The sequence below is a fragment of the Phyllopteryx taeniolatus genome, chromosome 8, assembly GCF_024500385.1.
Source record: "Phyllopteryx taeniolatus isolate TA_2022b chromosome 8, UOR_Ptae_1.2, whole genome shotgun sequence".
Lineage (NCBI taxonomy): Eukaryota > Metazoa > Chordata > Actinopteri > Syngnathiformes > Syngnathidae > Phyllopteryx > Phyllopteryx taeniolatus.
In genome coordinates, this window is record NC_084509.1 from 18,738,701 (window position 1) to 18,760,998 (window position 22,298).

A 22,298-nucleotide genomic window follows, 5' to 3' on the forward strand; every position below is an offset into this window, starting at 1 on the left:
GGTTGTTTGTTTGTATCTGCCCTGCGATTGGCTGGCAACCAGTTCAGCGTGTACCCCACCTCCTGCCCGATGATAGCTGGGATAGGCTCTAGCACGCCCGTGACGCGAGTGAGGAGAAGCGGCTCAGAAAATGGATGGATGTATTCTGTTTTGATTTGTATTTAACACAACGTCCCAATTCATTGGAATTGGGGTTGTATAATTCCACTTCAAGTGTTGTGGACTTTGTTGTTCTTTCATTCCCTCAATTTTAGGGTTTTAGTGGTACTTTAATAACATTATTTAAATATTTGTATTATATTTATTAACCTACACCTTTTATCAATCATTGCTTATGAGAAATATTTGTATGCGAATCTTCTATCATATAAACAGGACTGCTTTCTCAACTGATTAAATAGTTCTGTAATTTTATTACATTATGCCAGTTTCAAACACAAACTCCTACATACAATAATGCACAAAACTGCACTTTAGTTGAATATAACCAGACTCATACAGTGGCACCAAAAGAAATCTCAGACATAACCTCATGTGCCAGTACCATTTATGCATTTACAGCTTCTTTTCATTCACCCAAAACACTCACCAGTGTGGAATTCATTGAATATTGACTTCCCTCTTTGTGAAAAACAGTAAGGCGTAAAACTTTCCCATGTCGTGCTTTTAGCACATTTCCTATTTCCGATGTATGAACCACATTTGCTTTCTCAATGCTTTATACACCTAAGGGCGTTGGCGTGTCCTCAGCATAGAACTGAGACATACTGTGCAGTAAGAGCAAATGGGGTTGCTCCATGTTGCTGTCCTCTCCACACACTGAGACATGGAGCCCAACATTGAAGTCTTCAAACCTCAGCCAATCCAACAAGACCATTGCGCAATGAAATCGTCACAAATTGTCCAAATGCACATATAGGGGCTGTTCCTCACTGGTCACAGTAACATGCAGTCGCCATCTCGAGCAACAACTACATGTAAAAGCTTTTCTTCAAACAAAATAAAATGGACAAAAAAGGACCAGAAAAACAGTCAAAATAGATTAAAAAACAAGTTTAAAAGAAGGAAGAGGGGAGGGGAAGAAGAAAAAAAAAAAAAAAAAAAAAAAACCTAATCAGTGAGATGCCCTTGGTCCAGCCTGTGATACATTCAGAAGCCATACCAAAGCAGAGAGTTTGTAAAAGCACCTGAGCTGGTCCCACTGCACGAAGCGGCCTGCCCACCCTCTGAAACTGACCATGGAGCTGCTTCGAGCAAAATGATGGGGGTTGCTCAACAGAATTATTACATAAATTATTTCTTTCCTATGATCCCCTAATTAGCTACATGATTCTGGATTCACAGAATATTCAAGGACTGAATAGATACAACAGTGCTGCAAACCACTGAAGCAATGGCAGCCACGCCCCAGCGTGCAGGCTTGATACTCCAGTTTAGATCTGACTAGAGTGACCTTTAACCTCTTGCAGAGGACTTTGAATGTAATACACAGTGTCAACTTTTTTTTTTTTTTTTAAAAAAGGTATTTGGCTATAGCTTAAGAAACCCTGGTGTAGTTTACATCAACTACAAAATAAATAAGAGGAGTTAAATGCACATCTTGTGCTGTGCATCAGATTGTCACTGTTGAGGCAGGTTACAGTCAGACTGCACTTGTCTCGCCACTTATGTTGGCTGATGAGTCAAGTGTTACACGTTCGCCTAACTATATAAGTGCTATATAGTAAGGGGGGGGGGGGGGAGATTTAAAAAAAAAAAAAAAAGTGTTCATACAAGCATACAACATCTCATCAATGCAATGTGCTTGTGACAATCATGTCGCTTTCCAATATGGTTTGACAGTTTTAAGAAGTAACAAGCAACACATTTTTGACTGCTCATGTCATCTCTCAGAAAAAGGTTTGGGGGTCGGGGCAAATTAAATAACAGTTAACATTTCCTATCTGAGAATGTGTTGCGACAGTTGTACAACATAAAAGCCCTGCAAGTACAGACCTCGGTGTGATCACTTTGTATCTCCGTTTCACAGTCAACACACAAACACTAGCCGCAACCACACAACCAAAGATTCAGTACATCTGTTTTTAAGAGTCTTTTTGAGGACAGCCAGGCACACGGTTGTTTTGTCTCATATTTACAATACGTGTGTCTGAGAGTGTGTGTGTGTGTTAGGGGTCCAGGCTGGTCAAGTGTGTCCCTCCTGCTGGTGGTTGAAATGTTCACGAGCCAGAGTCCAGTTTGGGCTGTGACGCCTCTGACTGGCTTTGAGCATTCTCGGCTCAGCTCCTCACCCATCTCCCCCCAAGTCCATTTGAGGGAGGTTCTCCTCGATGTGGTCCTCTGCAGCTTCCTTGCAGTACAGACACTCCTGAACACACACACAATCCACATGTTAAAGGATTCAGGTAGTTGCCATGCTTTCACACACTATCCAAGTGGTTGACTGGTAAACTAGCCTTACAAGACTGTCAACTTTTCGTTCGTGTCTGAAACATTTGAGGGCAATTGGTTCGGACCTTCACATTGATAGCAGCAGGTAGACCCCCTCTTCTCATCCATGGGTGTTCTTCCATCAGCTCTCGGCGTTGGTCTGAGGAGAAATGGGGCTGACTCTTCTGCATCTGTCTTAATCGTTCCTTGTCTTCCCTCAGAATCTTCTGAATGTCCCTGTGGAACAACCAATGCACAATTTTTTGTTTCTGCACAAGGGAATGCTTATGACAGTAATATGCAGCTTAATAATTATCTTCAGAGTGCACTTAAATAACCATGATTTCATTGAGTAGTTGTCCTCACCTGCATGGCATTTGATACGTCATCATGACCTTGTTGTCAGCATTGGCCATCAGCAGCCAAAGGGGCTCCTGGAGAACATATTTAATTAAATGCTCTCCCTCTCCTTTGGCTGACACCTTGGCCTGTGATTGGCCACCATCAGAGTCCTTCACTCCTTCACTTCTCGATATGGCTTGGGTTTTAGTCTTCGGATCATGTTCCAAAGAATCAATACTGCCAAAGTATTTGCTTGTGTTGCTGCTGCCTATTTAGTGTTTGAGAAAAAAAAGTTCAAAGTAAAATCAAAAGGGCCTTGAGAGGAGTTTTCTTTTAGCTTGGATTGGCAACCAGCCACAAACCTGTTCTGCTGCCTGAGGCTCCACTTGCCGACATACCACAGCCATTGCAACCAGATCCTGATCCTGAGCCCATGGAACCAGATGTTGCTGAACCGGTGCCAGAGTGAGAGTCCTCCTGCTCCAGGAGAAGTATATCCAGTAGGTCACAGGATGAAGAGTGACCGTCACTGTGCGCGCGATCTTCTGGAGACTCTACCTGCATCATCAAGAAAAAGAGAAACACTTACAATGTAACAGGTGTCTGGAAAGCCATTTGAGTATTTATTTATATGAATATGAATTACTATATTTTATTCAATTATTTATTGAGTGTCACTTTTGGACCTCCTGCATGCTAATATGGGGGAAGCATATGGCTCTTCTCTTGACTCCTGTGGGGAATCTGAGAACAACTTCTTACACTTTAGGACCACCAACAGGTCGTTGGGGGAACAGCAGGTCGCCAACATAACGGCAGTGACAATTGGGTGTAAAGATGCAGCTCTGGCGCAGCAGGAGTGTTTCCATGTCACAGACGTGTTTCATGGTTTTCAAGTAGTACAGTGGACACTCGCATATCCACGATTCAGCATCAGGAGAATCACCTATTCGCTGATTTCCCAAAAACATTTTTTCCCCCCTCTTTTTTTTTGGGAACCCCATTTTTCACAGAAACCGCTTATTGGCAGTATTTATACATTTTTCAGCAGCTTTTCACTATTCGTGGTCAGGCACGGTTCCTTATCCCCTGTATATTTTCAATAAAAAGTAATATTTTATTTATGTAAATATTTCTTCATTTTTATATTGTTATTATGGATCACGTTTGATCTATATATACGTACAGAATTTTGTTTCAGATGCGGTTGCATTTTGAAAGTGCTCTTTCAATAAAGTTGAGGTAAATTGAGTTCATTTAATATCCTTGATAGTCAGCTCAAGGTCAATGTAGTAGTATGCTCTTTGTCCTCAAGACAATTCAGCACACCAGAGGTGCCAACCTATAGAAATTCACTTCCAGAACATCCATCCATCCATTTTGTCCAAATTTGTCTGAATTTCCATCTTTTCAAAATTTTGTCAAAGAACATTAACGCGGGACAGTTAGTGCAGTATATTATGTAATAGGATTAAAATAATGCATACTGTACCAACATAATCATGACTCCATAATCGTAATCGTTAATAAATTGTGGCTTCAATTTTTGTTATTTTGTTTTTTACTGCATCAACCTTGTAATGGCGGACGCAGTTGCAGCCGTAATCAAAGTATGAAATGTTGACGTGCCATTGTCAAAAATATCTGTGACGATGGATTAATTGGCCTTTACCAATTCTGTTTTCAACCTTGGGAGAGAAAAAAAAAAGCAGCTTTCCATATAGGTGGTTTGGTGGAGACTTAGTTATATCTAAAATAGATTATGACTTTATTCAACAATTCATTTCAATGCAACAAATCTCTCACCTGCTGAAGATTTTCAGCCTTGGCTGAGACTGTCGGACTCTTTTCTACAGCAGGTCCTGCTGCAACAGAACACGGCGCTGCGCTGATGCCCTGAGGTCCAGCAAAGGCCGCTGTACAGTCCTGCCGCTCCACGGAGCGTTGGCCCTCTTCCATGCTGAGCAGATTGAGCTGCAGGGGCGAGCTGCACCGTGATTCAAACAGCGTCGGTGATGTGGTGCGCTCACGTGCACCAGATGCTGGGGTGGAGGAGCGAGAAGCCGCCCCCTCTCTTGGCTCCAAACCTGAGGCTTTAGGGGGTTGGGTATTTGGGCTATAAATGAAGGGCTGAGTCGTATATGGAGCTTGAGCCACAAATGGAGTCTGGACTGAGAAAGTAGGCTGAGCAGTGAAGCCCTGCTGGGCACTGTAGGTCGTCGGGCGAGACTGGAAAGGCTGCTGAGATGGAAAGGCAGTCGGCACGGGGAAAATCTGTTGGCTGGTGAAGGGAGGTTGCGCTTGCAGGGTGTAAGCTGACTGCGGGGGCTGAAAGGGCTGCTGGGCATTAAACTGAGGTTGCGTCTGGGTCTGCTCCAGGAAAAACGCTGGTCTGGGAGCAGGCCCTATTTGGCCCAACGGTCCCATTTGAGGGAAGAGGTAGTTTGGCAGCACAAAAGCCACCATAGGTGTAACAATGGGCGCTGGAAAAGGAGTTGCAGTAGGAGGAACTTGAGTGCTCTGGCCCTCGACAAAGCCTGTGGAAAGGGACGGGTCTGGACGGGGCACCTGTGCTGGAGCAGCAGGCGCCGGTGGGTAGAGCTGGTAGGCAGGCACCATGGCTGGGTAGGACACATTAAAAGCCGACAAGGACGCTTCCGATGGGGACCATGACGTCTGGTTGAGGCCCTGAAGAGGGGGGCGGCGTTTGCGGTTGGACACAGCGCTGTCTGACGAATCAGGATGCGTCATGCGTGGCTTCTTAGACTTTCTATTACGGTTCCCCTTTTTGGCAGTGGTCTCTGGCCTCGTCATGCCCTGTTTGGCAGCATCTCGTAATCCCGATGGTTCTGAAGTGACACATTCGGAGGTCAGAAAGTTGAACACTTGCGACATCTTAGGCAAAAGCACTGGGACACACATGAGAAATTAACTAATGTGACACAGGCATGAGCGAGAAAACATTTGGGACAATTTCCAAGTCAGTTAGGAAACTTAACCGTGTCGAAGTGCTTTTGCAAGGTTTACAAAGTCGTGGTTGGATGAGTCTGTTGTGGAACAACTTGGCGGGCCCTAAGCCAAACCAAATCAAACAACTTTATGATGAACTAGAACAGAAAGATAGTGAGCCAGGCCCTCTCCAACATTAGTGACCTCTTACAATCACGCGTCAAAGGAGTTGAAGATGCATTTGCAGCAAAGCACAGACCAACTCCATCCATCCATCATTTTCTGTACCGCTTATCCTCACCAGGGTCACAGGCGTGCTGGAGCCAATCCCAGCTATCTTCGGGCGAGAGGCGGGGTACACCCTGAACTGGTCGCCAGCCAATCGCAGGGCACATATTAACAAACGCCCATTCGCATTCACATTCACACCCACGGGCAATTTAGAGTCTTCAATTAACCTACCACGCATGTTTTTGGGATGTGGGAGGAAACCGGAGTACCCGGAGAAAACCCACGCAGGCACAGGGAGAACCTGCAAACACGGATCAACTCCATACGAGGGTCGATTTTCTCTTCCTGTAGGTGTCATAGCTAGGTGTCCCTTTACTTTTGGCACCAGAAGACAGACAGCCAAGACAAAGGTCATATGGAAGTAGAATGAGACTGTCCCCTTTATGAGTTCCAAGACCGTGTAGTGAGTAAATGGCCCTCACTTGAATTCAACTTCAGTGTTCATATTAAGTAAAACGCTTCAAATTAAAAATGAGGGACCAAGGTCGTTTAGACTTAATGTCAGATAATCTCTTGTTGTTGTTATGAAAATGTTGTTTACCTTCAGGATTGACTGGCCCCTTCTGTCTGTGCAGATGTCTGTAATAGTCCTTCTGGAACGTCCTGGCTTTACAGAGTTCTCGGCAGCGACTGAGGAAGGCCTGCTCTTCTTTCTGCGTGTGGGCTGCCAGCACCTGCTTGGTCAGTCCCAGCCGCTTATAGGCCTCTTTCTCCTGGCTCAGCGGAGAAACCACACTAACGGGCAGCGCAGGGGGGGCAGGGCTCTCAGCCACATCCTCAATTATTTCTGCCAAAAGACCACATTCATGAACATCAAACAAGCCGCTATTTAGATCGCTTGTTTGCAATGCTGCTCTTAGACTATTTTTGCATGGCATCTTGGTACTGCTATGATTATGCTGTGTTGTATTAGCCAGCGTTATGTTCCTCAACGCATTGCTTTTTTCTGTGTTCTCACACTGAGGGAACTGTAATTTTTAACAGCGGATATAAAACTTACCAGACTCTGGTTGTGGCTTCTTGTCTCCCACATGCACAATGGTGCTGCTATAGCTACACTGAGATGTGATTGACACAACACTTTCTGCCTTGCTGGGTAAAGGAAGGGTTCCCATTGGTGCTCCAACCACTGCTGCCTTGGACTTCTTGAGCGCTTTCATGTTTGACAATCCAGGCTGGCCCTCAAGCATCAAAGAATCTAAAGAAAAGAGTCATCCATTGTTGGATCCCAGTCTCATAAGTCTCATCACTAAATCCAATAAAAGTGTCGAGGGAAATTTCTCAAGTGTCCTTGCTGGAACACGTGTACTGTATATATAGTACAGGTAAATGCGTGTGTGTGTGTGTGTGTGTGTGTGCTCGTGTGTGCGTGTGTGTGTAGTCCTGAATCATCAGCACACACCTGTGTTTGAACCACCAGGTGCTTGCACAGTATCCTCTGTACATTTTTTGTCATCATCTGAGTTGGAGGAGTTGGTGTTTGAAGAAAACTGGTATTTCCTCTTTACAGAGATGGGGATGTTACAACTCTCCAGATAACTGGGAAAAATGTACAGTAGAGTATAAGTCTTACTTTAAATACTACACTTACACACAGACCCGCACACACTTACCGGATGACGCTGTCAAGGCAGCTAATCTGCTGGTAGGAGCAGACAGTCTGGTCTTTGAAGGTTAATTCATCCATGTTGGATGCATTACTATCTCTCGGTGCAGAGTCCTTCAGACGCACCACTGGACTCTTCTGAGACACCGCTGTTTCAGAAAGATAAACATAAGTTTGAGTGAGAAAGATATGCAGTATGCATGTAACGGGTTTAACAAAACTAGTATGTAAAAAAAACATAAATGAGCTATCACGCTCCTCAGCTTCAGTGGGTTCTCTCTTGAGTTTTTATTTTTTTAACACAGTTTAAAAACATACTGTATGTATGTTCGAACTGAATTTTATTTTGGTTCTAACCACTTCCATAGATACCTTGAAATGAATAGTTTGGATACTGAACTCAACTTACCGTCAGGGTTTTTCTTTTCGGGCTTGGACGGGAATGGAGCAGGTGATGGGGGAGGGGAGCGCAGGCACATCTGTGAGTCCTGGTTCTTCAGCATGTGAACTCCCTTACAAATCTCCTGGAATGTCCTGGTGGGCTTGGCCTTGCTCGTTTCCTCAGCTGCATTCCCCACCATCCCATTCCCATTGCTTTCGCTGGATGAGCCATTGCTCACTTGTTGTTCATGGGAACCATTGCTGCCATGGCTACCATAACCACTGGATTCCATGTTGTGAACCGGCTAAGGATAAGGAGGTCGTTAAAGACTAGTGACAACAAAAGCTTCTGTTGAAGTGTGTTTAAATAAAGTATAATGTGTGTACATACTTGTAGGAGTAGCCTGTGGATCTGCTCACTAATTTCTTGGATGTCTGAGTCCATCATCTTCCCTTCATTAAAAGCCAGTGCTGCAAAAACATCTTCGTTCACAGGACCCCTGAAAATAACATTACACTTGTCAGTAGAACACATCTATAATGTAGACGACTCAAATTTGTACTGCGTTTTCATGAGAGTTGACGCTATGCAATGACAATGTAGAGTTGGCATGCAGTGCGACAAAATGTGCGATTCACAGATGCAGGTTCTTAGTTGGTAACGTGTAGCTGCCCAGCATAAATGTGCACGTTGTTGTTGACCCCCCACCACCCTTTATTTTACTTTACGTACTTTGTGTAGTTATAAGATATTTTAATGCATGCTATCCAATAATAGTGTGCAGTCTGGGACCCATAACATTCCAGCACTATTTGCCACTTTGGTTTTTGCATTTTGTAATTCCATACCTATAAAGACTGAGGAAATTATGCTCCTCATAGAATTACTCGTACAAAAAAATGGGTGGCCCAAGACTTTTGCACATTACTGTGGGTTAGGGTTAGTGAGTTAGGTAATTGTGGTGGTTGACAGAATTGTAACTCATTAAAATCCAAATTGACCATCAAAAAGGGTAATATACAGTAACTTCTAATGTGTGCATGCACAGACTTACATGCGGACTTTGTGCCTGCCAATGACAAATGAAACTTTGCGGCTCCAGGGGTTAACAAAGCTGGACCAACTGGTGTCGATTGTGATGTATTCCCCATTTTTTGCACAGAAGCGTATCGAGGAGTGGTCAAATGGCTGACCAGCATACTTCAGAACTGTTGGTGGAGGTGAAATAGTGTGTCAGATGATATAGTCACAGTAATCTATTCATTAGTAAATGTACTAGTATAGTCAGACCATAAATATCAATCCCAAGAAAGAAATGAAGCCTTACTCTTGCGATGCACAGCCAGCATGATAGGCCTATCACTTGGGTGCAGATTGAGCAGCACAGGTGTCCCAATCAAGTCCTGCGGGAGGTAACCCAACAGTGGAACAGCCCTGGCGGGGAAATGTTTCAAAGGTTTTCGTTTTCCACATGACTCAACATAAAAAGCAAGTTCATAAATGCATTTTCTTACCTTTCATCGACATCCTGAAAAACACAGTTAGGTGTGTGCGTGGTGGTGAAGATGCGTTTATCAGAAGGGATTCTGGGTGCTAGGAACAGAGAAAATAAAAATCTGCATTACGTCTGTGCTTAAATCAAAGTCATGTTTGTATAGTAGTAATGAAAGTAGTGAATCATGTTTCTTCAACTCAGGACCAAAGCTATTATGGTCTCACCTTCATAACCAGAGTGCACCCTCTCTGCCAGCAAGAGGCAGCAGAACTGCTCCTCAGAGAGTTCCGCATCTTGGACTTTCATTCGATAAGGAGTCATGCGGAAGGGGTAGTACTGCATAGCCCCATAGTGCTCCTTTCCACCACTGCAACACATGCATAACAATTTCAGATAGTTTTGTTTTATTCATACAACTTACACAGACTTGCACTTTCACCCGTTTTGTTTGTTATTATTATTGATGGTTTAAAGTAGGGTCACCAACATGGTGCTCACACACACACCAGGTAGCCCCCAAGGACCACGTGTAGCCCACGGGCCTGTTTTCTAAAGTGAGTGACTGGGAATGTTGTAGAAGTGATCATTAAAAATGTAAACACTTGCAGAGATTTATATAAATAGTGTTGCATATTGATATTTATCCGTTTTCTACCTTGTCAGATCAATGTTGATAACAATTGCGATAGATCATTAATTAATAAAAACAACATAAGATTAAATGTAATTTGAGCAAATTTGCTATTTCAGAAGAGTGTATCAAACGGGTAGCCCTTCCCATCAATCAGTACCCAAGAAGTAGCTCTCCGTTTCAAAAATGTTGGTGACCCCTGGATAGATTAAATAATGTTCTGATGCCTTTAATGCAGCTTCAAACTAGTGACCTAAGAGCAGATTTTTATGACGAGTGAGACAGTGTTTTTATGTAGTGGAAAATCGGGCAGGAAGAGCCAAGTACAGCTACAGCAAGCCCTGTAGCTACAGTGCACCGAAAAAGGGCCTTAATGTCAGAAGCTCACAGCTACTTCCCAACACACTCTTTGCTCCGGCTCAGTGCTACTTTGCTTACTCAGGGATTGTTAGAGCATAAATCTATGAATTACAGAAGCTGCTGTGCGCTTACACTCACCTGATGCGGCAAAAGAAGGATTTCTCCTGCATGCACTCCGTGGGAGATGACTCTGAATCAGACACAGGGAGGAAGGTAGAGAAACAGGATGACTGTATAATCAACAGAGGGCATTTCCATAATCACCCATCCATTGAAGTTTGGATGAGATCAAAATGTCAGTGAAGTCACACATGACCTTTATACAATCTATATAACTGGCATACTTAAATTGGGCAATTAAAAAATAAATAAGACTTTTGCATCTCAAAATAGTCAACCCCCACCAAACCAAGGTTGTCCCAATCCAATCAAGTGATTTTAAACTGGGGTCAATTACATAACTTTCAGTTGACTTTCAGCAGACTAACGGAAATTTCTGATACCGGTACTTTATTCTTCAGATTTTCATTTGTTTAGTTAAGACAGGATACGAAAATGAAATTTAAGCATTGCTATCTTGTGCTTCACCACTGATATGTTAAAAAAAAAAAAAAAGAATTTATTTTGAACGACTACTGCACTAAGCATATGAAAAGGTATCATATTGAGGTACTTTTACTCAAATGAAGAAAAAAAAAAAGTTTGTTGTCTCAATAGTTCGGTCGAGAATTTTAACGTGTCGCCATGTTCTAACAAGGAACAATCACCACTTCCTGCCCTTTTTTTCTTCTTAATGCACTAACGAGGTATTGGATTGGGACTAAAAAAATCAAGTTACTCAGACTCGGGTGAAAAAAAACGTGACATTTCTTGATCAAATGTTTCGTGAGACAACAAATTTTACTGGCTGCATTGTATGTGCTGAATTAGATTTTTAGAAGACTTTTTAAAACAACAGGAGGGTTTGTGCAGCACAATAAGATTGACAAAAAGGTCAAAACCTTACCACATAAACACTATAATACAAAACCTCTAAATAGTATAATATAAACAGTGTGGCAGGTGTCTGTGAGTGTGCAACTGTGCATCCATTGGTTCGGGTGAGATTCATCATGCTAATCAAATACTGTATGTGCTATGTGTGTACAGGCATGTGCGTGTGGGTGGCTTATGTGAAGGAAATGGATGCTTCTACGTGTGCGCAGGTGGTGAGATTTGAGTTTCGTATTTATAGTGCCTGGTACAGCCGGTGGGAATCGAATCTCCATGCAACATGTTTAAATGCAACACTCACACCCGTTTTGAAATTGCTGTTACCTGCTCCAGTGCACATGCTCCATGAGGGCAAGCGGTACGGTGTCGTGAAGCTGTAGAACACGCTGACGTCCTGAGGCGTCAAGAATTCCACAAACTTGGCATTATGGAATACTTCACGCTTGCAGTTTAAGATGGACGCCGCCTGATCTGAGATGTAAACTATTTTCCCTGTGATTAGTGAGACAGCTACAGCAAATATATCCTGGAAGAGACAAAGTACATTGGGGTACAGTGTTTTAAACACTTGAAAAGAAAAAAAAAGTCAACAACTGAATTCAAATGCATATTGATGAAATCATCACAGATGTGTGACCACATACATTGTTTCTGAGGGTGTATTCCGAAGTGATGCTATTGATTTCCTCAATGGTGTAAGATGGCACTTCAAAACCAGGTGGTTGGCTGTCATTGATCATTAGCATCTGGTAATACTCTTCATTGGCTGTAAAAGGAAAAACGACACATCGTTGCCGTAAAATTGTAATTGGAGAATGATGCATGAAAACGTCAACTAGACGCAATCTTACCTTTCACCTGCTTGACACACTGTAGAGCATATTTGAGTGTGTTGACAGTGGTAGATTTGCCCTTGCTCCTCTTCTCCATGGGCAAATGCAACTTCAGCTCCTTAAGGGTCTTTAAGAGCTCCTTCTGTTTCTTTGCTTTAGCCGACTGTTCGCTGCTGCACAGTGTACACGAGACAAATACATGTGCATCAGAGAAAAGGTCTCACCAATGCTGGCACACTCCTGAGTGGAGGTATAAACTGACTGAGGAATGATGCGATTGACTGAGGTGAGTGAGATTTGGATGTGGAGGAATTAAGGAGCCTGCTCCTCTTACATTTTAGGCGCAGTTAAACTTTGGAGAAGAAAAGGAGACTTGGCTACATTTTTTTCCATTCCTGAACTGTTCAAATTGTAATGGTTCACTTTGATCCACCATGTTTGTTACACGGTTAGAATGTTGCTAGTCACGCATAGAATAAATTTCCATAGCGCTGCATGATGCTGACTGCACTAGTGACTTTTGCCCGTTTATATTCTGTTAATAACCAACAACCACACCAGCTACAAGCTGGCATATACAGCATATATACAACTCTGACTGTGAATTTAACAAGGAGCTCTAAAATAGGAGTGTACTAACCTGCAACCACTAGAAGATGGGTTGTCCTGCTCGGAGCTCACCAGACTGAAGGCATTTGAGCTGCTTGGTGGTGAGGAGCTGTGAGAATTTGAGCTGTAACAATAAACAACACGTTATTGACACTGTTGTGAGTAAAACGAAAGAACAGTTCAAGGGCCAAAACAAAAGGTTATACAAAACACCAAGTGATTTAAGGACATGTTAGAATGTGTCAGACGAACATAATGTGTAATCCGTGTGAAAGGCAAAATCTTGATCAAGCATGGAAAGACGACAACGCTTTTTACAGAGAAAACCAGTTGGGCAAATGTCTTTGTAAAATAGACCAAATACTATTGAAATTAATATAAAGAAATGAAAAAAGGCGTCAGAATACAACAACAATCTCAGCTTTTCCCTTTCAAAATCTGGCAAATTGCATTGAATTTTTGATTTACAGCTCTAGTCTTACACATTCACATTGCCTTATATAGTCCATGCATGAGTGTGACAGGGTAACCACAGAGAGAAACAAGAATCCTCCAAGAAAGACGAACCAAGGAAATTTGTATAAAAGACAGGTCTGACAGTCTCAAATTTATGCTACATAATGCTACTTATGATTCTCATCTTTATGTGTGACACTGCATGCACACCTGACTGTACTAATTGTATTGTATCACTAGTTTGTGGAAACTGATAAAGCCAATGAAGATTCCATTCAAGAGTCTTCAATGGCTTTTGTCCGCCTGCAGGACAGTGCAAAATAAGGTGTGGGTGCATGTCTTGGACTAATTGTACTATAAAGGACATAGGGTATTTTCTGTCTGTATTACAACAACAAATCCCTCGCAGTTAGAGACCAGAAATTTAATTTGCAGAACTTTCCATGCTTCAAAGTTATTCGGATCCTCATGGCAACTAGAGGGCTCTCAAGGAAACCAATTAGTCCAATACAGCCTACAATTTCAGATTAAACGTGATGAATTTCCCATTGCGATTATACTAAAATTATCAGCAGAACTGTAGAGCTAATAAATTGACATCATAAATACAATGTATTGTCTGTTACTTTACCGTGATCACAGATGGCTTCATAGTATGTTAGAAGGCACCACGTTATTTCTATGCAATGGTTTTAAGCGTTAATAGGGCTTATGAATAAAACTTTTCTGTCGCTGTCGAATAAAGTCTGAAGAAAGCCGACAGGATTGCAGCCATGACTCATACAGGAGAAAATGGTCTCTCTATTATATTTAATGATCCATACTTCCATGACCTCAATGGTCCTCTTCCACATAACGGCAGAATATTTTACATGATTGAGTGCGCTCACCTCTTGTTGCTTCCCGATGACTCGAGGAGAGCGGAATCTTTCCCATTTCCATTTGAACTGCCCACAGATTCATTGCCATGAGACTCATTTTCATGCGAGTCGTTGCCGTGGGATTCAGTCCCACTCCCACTTGAGCTGGCCATCTCTACATCTTCATGGAAGCGAGTCCGCTTCCTTTCATCTCGGGAAGAACCAGGCGATGCTCGGTGCTCGTGGCTGCTGTCACTCCCCTCTGAAGCCAAGCCCAACTCTGGTTCCAGGTCACCCCCATCCCTCCTGCCACAACCCTCACTGTAACTGCTGGCCATGCGGTGAAGTTGGCTGATGGCAGAGCAGGGAGAGATCTCTCCTTCCTCCACCTGAAAGCCAACCCTTTCACGGGACCGTTCCCGCCTGTGCAGAGTTGAATAGAGGTAATGCTGAGGGTCACTGTTGTCAGAAATGGAATGGGCCAAAGGACAGGTGATGGGAGACTAGGTTCTCTTCCTCATGGCAGCACCACAAATGGTACTGCACCGGAGTGTAAGTGTAGTTGATCCCTCACCATGGAGGATGTGCTCTACAATAGAAGAAGAAATGTGTATTTGACATTATATTCCATCTATAGTGTAATGCCCAACAACAAAGAAACTGAGCCTACAAATAGCAGAAATCAATAATGGTTAAGAGAAACTTTACATAACAAAATTCTGTGTACTTTGACCTAATCAGACAGCTGCCTTTGGAAGCTAAAGGAAAGGGCATCGTCGCCCAAAAATAAACCATTAAGACATTTGGATGCATATTTTTTTGCAGCTTTATTGGAAAAGAGAAGAACAACAGGTCTCAGGGGACTGAGCCCCCCTATACACATAATTAGGGTTGGGCATCGCTTGAATTTGAGCGATTCCGGTCCCTTATTTCGATTCCAAACGATTCTCGATTCCAATTTAGGGGGCTGGGTCAAAAACGTTTGCATGGTTTAAATAAAGGGTGTCCAAATTATGAACATCCATTTTCTTAGCAGCCCTTAGCATAGACTAAAATTAACATTTGACTCAGAGTTCTTTATAACCACTATCAATATCAAACCTATAAAGTAAAAGGCAATGTGTGTGGAACTAACCAAATTAACCGAATTCATTAATTAATGTTTCAGCTAAAAGTTAAATCAACCATTGTTAAAATCATTATTATTAGGACTGTTTTATCACCCCAAATGGTTTATATCTGCAAGTTTCAACTTTACTTTTGAAGGGAACGCACCGGAACTCAGCATTTTGGCATGAAAAGTAACTTCACACGGCAGCAATTTTTTTTTTTTTTTTAATGGACGGAACAAAATGCTATAAAACGTTGATTCCTTTCCCGACCCACCGATGAGGCACAAGGTTAGTGTTTGTGATACTGTGAGAGGTTTATGTGAATTTTGTCCCAATTCATTGTGAAGTAAAGTTGCTACGGTAACAAAACTGGAAACTTAAACTTTACACCGATCTGAGCGGCCTGATCGGTATCGGCATTTTATGCTGATCGGCTTTAATGTCATAATTCACCGATCTGATCAATGACGTCACTGATCGGCTCCGCAAAACACATTTACTCTGCGTCGCCATCGTGCACAGTACATTTGAATCCAAAAGCTATTTATTTTTAGCCTTTTCGCGTGTGTTTTGATGTAGTACTGGAAATATCTGACAGCCAATAAAGTTATTTAAAAAAAAAACAAAAAAAAAACATGTCAACGCTGTGGGAGAGACAACACGTAATGCCCGAATCAGACAAAGACAAAATTGCTCTTTCACGATTGCACCATGTCAGACTACTGCAATAAAACCTTGTAAAATCTTGACAAAAATGTCACAAAAAGTGGATACATTAATTACTGTAAGTACTTCCTGCCATCTAATACAAGACCATTCATTTGTTCTGTCTGTCACTATGCCTCACTGGCATAAATAGATGAACAAAGATACATACTTTATTGTAAATATCATTTGAGCAATTAAGTACACAAGTATATACAGTAAATGAACAGGTCATTTAAATAGACACATTGCTCCATCTTGTGATCGGATCGGTGATCGGCACCAAAAATCCTGATCGTGTAATGCCTATTGGAAACAGAATTTTTAAAATTTGAATGATTCCGGGAGAACCGTAACATTAGTCCCGGTTACAATCGGTTCTCGATTCGCGATACCCAACACTACACATAATAATATTTTAAGAATGCCTTTTTTCAATAGCTTATGTTCACCTTATGTAACCCAGAGCTGTGCTGCACAATTGTCTATTAGGCACAATAATACAAAACAGGTGATGTGTTTTCTCTAAGTCTTACAGCAACCTTCCTCTTAAAAAAGATGTCTTATAAGTCACATCAAAGGATTTTCCTGGCAACTTACTGTATGGCACATCCACATTAATACAAAACAATGTACAACAATGTTGTCACAAATTTAGCATTTTCCACCTCATCTTGAAATTTCCTTAGGTACTTGTGTTTGTTTAAGCCATTCAGGGAACAAGCACTGTAGCAAAAACCAAATGGCCTCTTTGCTTTCAGCTACGTAATAGCAGGCCCAAGCTACAATATTTATATAAGCCAATTTCAGCAACCTGACCAGTCTTCAATCTTTACATAAGTACCCGTGTGCAAACTTAAGAAGGTTGTAGTTACAGTTAGTACTATTTAGATTTAATTTCAAAACATAATACATTCCAACCAGCCTCACATCGTGCTGGTCCTGACCTGCTCAGAAGTTGGGACTGATAATAGACAAGCTGTTCAGGGGAGATTTCCTATTGGCTGCAGCCAATAACCAGTCAGCAGAGACCAAAGAGTGTCAACAAGTTAGAGCCAGGTTAGCCAATCGGTGGATTGACAACTAACACATCTCCTTTTCTCTCATGTTACAAAATAATTTATCCATTACGGTACAATATGGTACACTTCCTTAAAATCATTTTCACCACAAAAAAATCCATCCAAACTCATACCAAAGGAAATAAATAATTACTATTGAGTCACTAATTAACAATTATATTTAACGATATCCAACACTGTAGAATTTAGGCCTTGACCAGTCAACGCAACACGCCAAGGAAAGCATTCTAAAAGGGAATTTTTTTTTTAAGGGGAGGAAAAAAAAAAAAAAAAAGAAAATCATGAGGCTGGCACTTGCTTTGTTTCTGAATTAATCCAAAACAACCAAAGATGCTACTAAAAAGGGCGAGACAAAATGAACCAGACATCCAAGTAAGAGTTTGAGACCACACTTATCAAAGACGCTAAAAACATAAATTAAACTTACCACAGTACGCTTCCAATACGAACACACAACCAATGGCAAAACACTTATGTAAAACAAATTCCAAAGGAAAAAGCTTTTAAGATTCCAGAGAAACAGGCTCACAAACGCATAGTTCTCAGAATGACATAATGAAACTGAACTCAAGTACGGTAATGCTTGCAGCTCTGCATCATCATTCAGAGACTGAACCAGTCACACTAGCCCAGCTCTCACAACATTATACAACGGCTGCTCCAGTCACATGGATTTGGCTCCAGTGCAGCTCCAAGTTACTGTAGCCTTGTGTTAGGAAACCAAGCACTTTCCCAGGCGTGGCACTGTCTCAGCACATTACTTACAGAAATTGTAGGAGAAGTAAAAGAACAAACTGGATGTCTTGTTTGGTCAATTTCAGCACACGCGTAACACATACAATATTAAAACAGACATAAATAGTTACATAGCTTTAAGATGTCAGTACACATATAGGACCAATTTATATTCCTGTGGTAAATATACTGAATTAAGACTATCATTTCTATAAAATCTAGGATATTTCCTAAACTATAAAGACAAATGGAACATCTGTGCTCTTGTCAGCAGGACGTGGAAATGCCACATTTCAGAGAAAACCTTTAATATTTAAAATAGTGAAATTGAAAAGCTTAATAAAGTGCCAATTAATGAACAGTAGTGTGACAGGGGGTCAAAGTTTCTCTGGGAGCAGTAGGCCTCTTAAGGCCCTTGGAATAAAATGAGCAAAAAAATAAAATATAGGGAAAAAAAATGCATTAATAATTACTGCCACTCTGCTGTTAAACAGGTTCAGAATTACGTCACTTCATTCAGGTATACCTTAAACTTGCAAGAATATGGGACTTTTTACATTTCTAATGACAATATTGTACGTATTGGGTGACGTATAGCCATAAAATCTTGGTTAAAAAAAAAAAAATGGAAAAAATGCGATGATGAAGTTATCTTGATCGACATGGAAAATTGCGCATAGTCCCATATGCTTGAAGGTTAGAGGTAAGAACACATAGCATTAAAAACTCGTGAAATTGTCCAAAAGCATCCCTCCCCCCACTCACCCACAGTGACCTGCTTGCTATTCACAATCCACGCACGTTGACCTGCAATCCACAGCACGGTACACTGACACAGTTATGTAAAGGTGGCGATACAGCCGAAAAAACAGACAAGAAAACAGCGGTCGCGCGGCCCCAGACGGCCCACGTCACCTAATTGAACATTATATTTTTAAATGGGTATTCACGTAACAGTAGAATGCCATTTTTGATTTTACAAAAGTAAAAAAAGTAGAGCAAGCCGAATGACAGCGCATGCGTACATGGGATTTGGTTATGCAATGTATTTTTGCGCTCTTGCTCCTATTAAGAGGAGTAATTTAAGTAAAAACTCACCTGGTGTATCGGAATAAATTAAATGTCATGTAAAAGTAAAGTCGAACGGCGAGAAGAACAAAAAAAAAAAAGCTCCACGGAACGCTCAGTATTCCTCAATGGGAGACGGACGGTATTCAGACAAGCTGACACAGTCTTCAGCAGTTCCGCCCTCGGTTCTCTCCGGTTTAGATACACCAGCCAATCAGCGAACTCGCCTCGCGACCTCAATTATGACCCCGCCCATAGCGTTGTGCTATTGGATAGAAATCGTAGGTTTCCATGGAAAACGAGACGAAATTACATAGACCTGAGCTTATTGGCCCAGAGAGCTGTCAATCATTTTATATAAACAAGCCATCCTCCGCACGTGGAATCCCATGTTGCGTGTCTCCCGTGCAGTGAACTCCTATACAACGCGCTGCAAGTGGAACTTTTACATAAAAGCAAAAGTATGACTTTCAGACCGTCAACGGAGAGTCACGCATGAAGTCACTGACGATTGGCTATTCACCTATTACACATTTCGCGACGTGTGGCCAAGAGGACTTTGAAACACCGACGCAAATTCGTTTCAGCGAATTACACTTCCGTCTAAAATATGAATTCTTTTCTTCTCAACTTCAGCGGCCATGTCGTCAAGCTGATGCAGTTGGGACCACGACATTAGATAAACAAGCCAAATCCAGCGACTTCCAACAAAGAATTCATTCATTCAACTATCCATTTTCAATATGAGTAGTTTGTCCTCTCATCCAGGACGATTCTAGGATCAGAAGTTTAAGGGTGCTGAGCTCCGGGCCAGGCAAGATAAATGTCACTGTTTTGTACATCTAGTCCAATTTCATTCCCACATTTCTGAAGAGAAGCATAACTCTTTTTGGGAAAGTCTGTGACTAAACCATCAAATCTAATAAAGGTCATTTAAATGTTGAGCCACCGCTAAAGAGGAATACATTGGATTAAAAAAAAAACATTTGAAGTTCCCTACTAATTTCTGACGAAAGAACTTATTTCGCTACAGCAGCACCTCTACATAGACATTAACAGTATTCATTTTCGCTGGAGTAAATCAGCCCCCTATAGTGAGTAGGGCCTACTAAAAATAAGAAAATACATTGCCGTGGACTTATTATTATTATTTTTTTACTTTCTGGACAGAAACTGACTTTTATGCATACTTAGAATACTAATATATCAAATCTTCTCTTTGCTCCTCCCCCTTTCTGTGTCCTAATAGGAGTTATAATGTTATTGGACATCCAGGCATTTAGCATGTCAGCAGCACCTTGGCTTTAATATAATATAAACACACACATGACACAACAGCTAACTTTGAACAGATGACAGTGGTTCTGTCTCTGACCGCCTGAAATGTTTCTTATCGTGAAAAAAAAAAAACATCAACTAACTACAACCTAACAACATGAACTTTGAGCGACGATTAAATGCAGGAAATACAGTATGAGGAACGATAATGATAATAGTGCGTTGGTATTTAGTGGTAGAAGTTAAGAAATGTTCCACACATCCTTGTTTAACCCAGGCACTTACACCATTATTGTGTATCACCGGAAGCCAGTGTATTGCTCTGTGCAGATAGTTGGGGAAGGGATCAAGCGGAACAAACCATTTTTGTGGCAAGGGGGTGCTGTATTTGTGTTGTCAAAATATTCCATTTCAACCAAATACTGTTTGGTTATATACTTTTCTATCTCGTTTAAAAAAGATATAGATAATCTCTCAAATTTTAGGAGTGCTAGTATTCAATTAAGGGTGCTTGAGCATCCCTAAAAAATGGCCTATACCTCTCATTATAATTGACTCGAGGGTAACTGGGGCCTATCCCAGCTAACTTCCACTGAGAGGCAGGCAGGACTAGTCGCGAAAAAATCACAGGGCACATGTAGACACACAGCTGTTCATACTGACACAGCTATGGGAAATGTAGTCTTCAATGAACTCATAAGTACCCAGAAAAAAAATCATCACACAAACAAATCATATTAACTCACCTCTTAGTGTAGTGTGAGGCGTTGTAGAATTATTGTATCATACGGAGAGTAGCTCTTTGTAAGTCAGCTGAGATAGAGGCTTGAGGTTAGAAACTCAACTCAGGCTTTCCTGTGTGGTATTTGCATGTTCTCCGCTTACATGGGCTTTGCATGTAAAGTTCATTGAAGAGTCTAAAATTGTCCATAGGTGTGAACAGGAGTCTGAATGGTTGTTTGTTTATGTGGCCTGATATTGACAAGCAACCAGATGTACTCCACCTCTCACCCAAAATCAGCTGGGATAGGCTCCAGTTACCTGTGACCATAATCAGAAACAGAATCATCTTTATTTGCCAAGTATGTCCAAAAAACACACAAGGAATTTGTCTCCGGTAGTTGGAGCCGCTCTAGTACGACAACAGACAGTCAATTGACAGAGAACACCTTTGAGCCATAAAGACATTGACAAAAAACAGTCACTGAGCAATAAAGGGTTTATAGTTATCTGGTAATGCCGGTATATTATTATTTTTTTTTTTTGACAATTGTGCAAAAGATGCAGAGTCCTCTAGCACTTAGAGCAGTTCGAATGACTAATATTGCAATAGTCCGGTGCAATGACCATTGTGCAAAGGGCGCCGAGACTTCAAGGAATGTATGCAGTTTAAAGTGGCGAGTCGCGCGATAATCTGGGACAAAGTTGATTGTGCAAATGTTGCAGATACTCCTCAATCAGTGTGCAAATGGAGCAGATGCTACTCTGGCATGAGTGGCCAGTATTGGTCAACAACAGATATGGAAATAGTGCAGCGTGGATACTATACTACTACTACTATAGTGAGTGCACGAGTAATGTATAAATGGCCCTACAGAAATGTGACAACGAACTCAAGTCAAAAAATTGCCAGGATGTTGTAATGGAATTGTAGGTTAGGTGTTTAAGAAGTTAATCGCAAGAGGAAAGAAGCTGTTGGAAGGTCTGCTAGTTCTAGTTTGCATTGATCGGTAGCGCCTACCTGAGGTGCTGTGCCTTTTTTAGGACGGAGTTGATGTTGGTCGCCCACTTCAAGTCCTGAGAGACTGTAATTCCCAGGAACTTGAAGGTCTCGACGGTTGACACAAGGCAGCTGGACAACATGAGGGGCAATTGTGGCGAAGGATGCCTCCTGAAGTCCACGATCATCTCTACAGTCTTGAGCGTGTTCAGCTCCAGGTTGTGTCGGCCGCACCACAGCTCCAGCCTCTCCGCTTCCTGTCGATATGCAGACTCGTCACCGTCCTTGATGAGGATGATGACAGTGGTGTCATCTGCAAACTTGAGGAGTTTGACAGCCGGGTGCGCTGAGGTGCAATCAT

General features: G+C 41.8%; 1 protein-coding gene across 1 annotated transcript; it reads right to left on the reverse strand.

Moving 5' to 3' along the window:
• Window positions 1–393: 393 nt before the first annotated feature.
• LOC133482307 (period circadian protein homolog 2-like) lies at window positions 394–14,740 on the reverse strand. The gene is given in 23 exon segments (XM_061782316.1): window positions 394–2,277; window positions 2,279–2,301; window positions 2,303–2,368; window positions 2,517–2,667; window positions 2,797–3,040; window positions 3,135–3,330; window positions 4,579–5,621; window positions 6,554–6,799; window positions 7,013–7,210; window positions 7,415–7,551; window positions 7,626–7,767; window positions 8,028–8,304; window positions 8,391–8,499; window positions 9,055–9,208; window positions 9,328–9,434; window positions 9,515–9,593; window positions 9,720–9,862; window positions 10,625–10,676; window positions 11,804–12,005; window positions 12,124–12,245; window positions 12,331–12,485; window positions 12,953–13,045; window positions 14,268–14,740. Coding segments are annotated over 23 exon segments (4,305 nt in total). The 5' UTR covers window positions 14,576–14,740; the 3' UTR covers window positions 394–2,219.
• Between the last annotated feature and the right edge of the window lie 7,558 nt (window positions 14,741–22,298).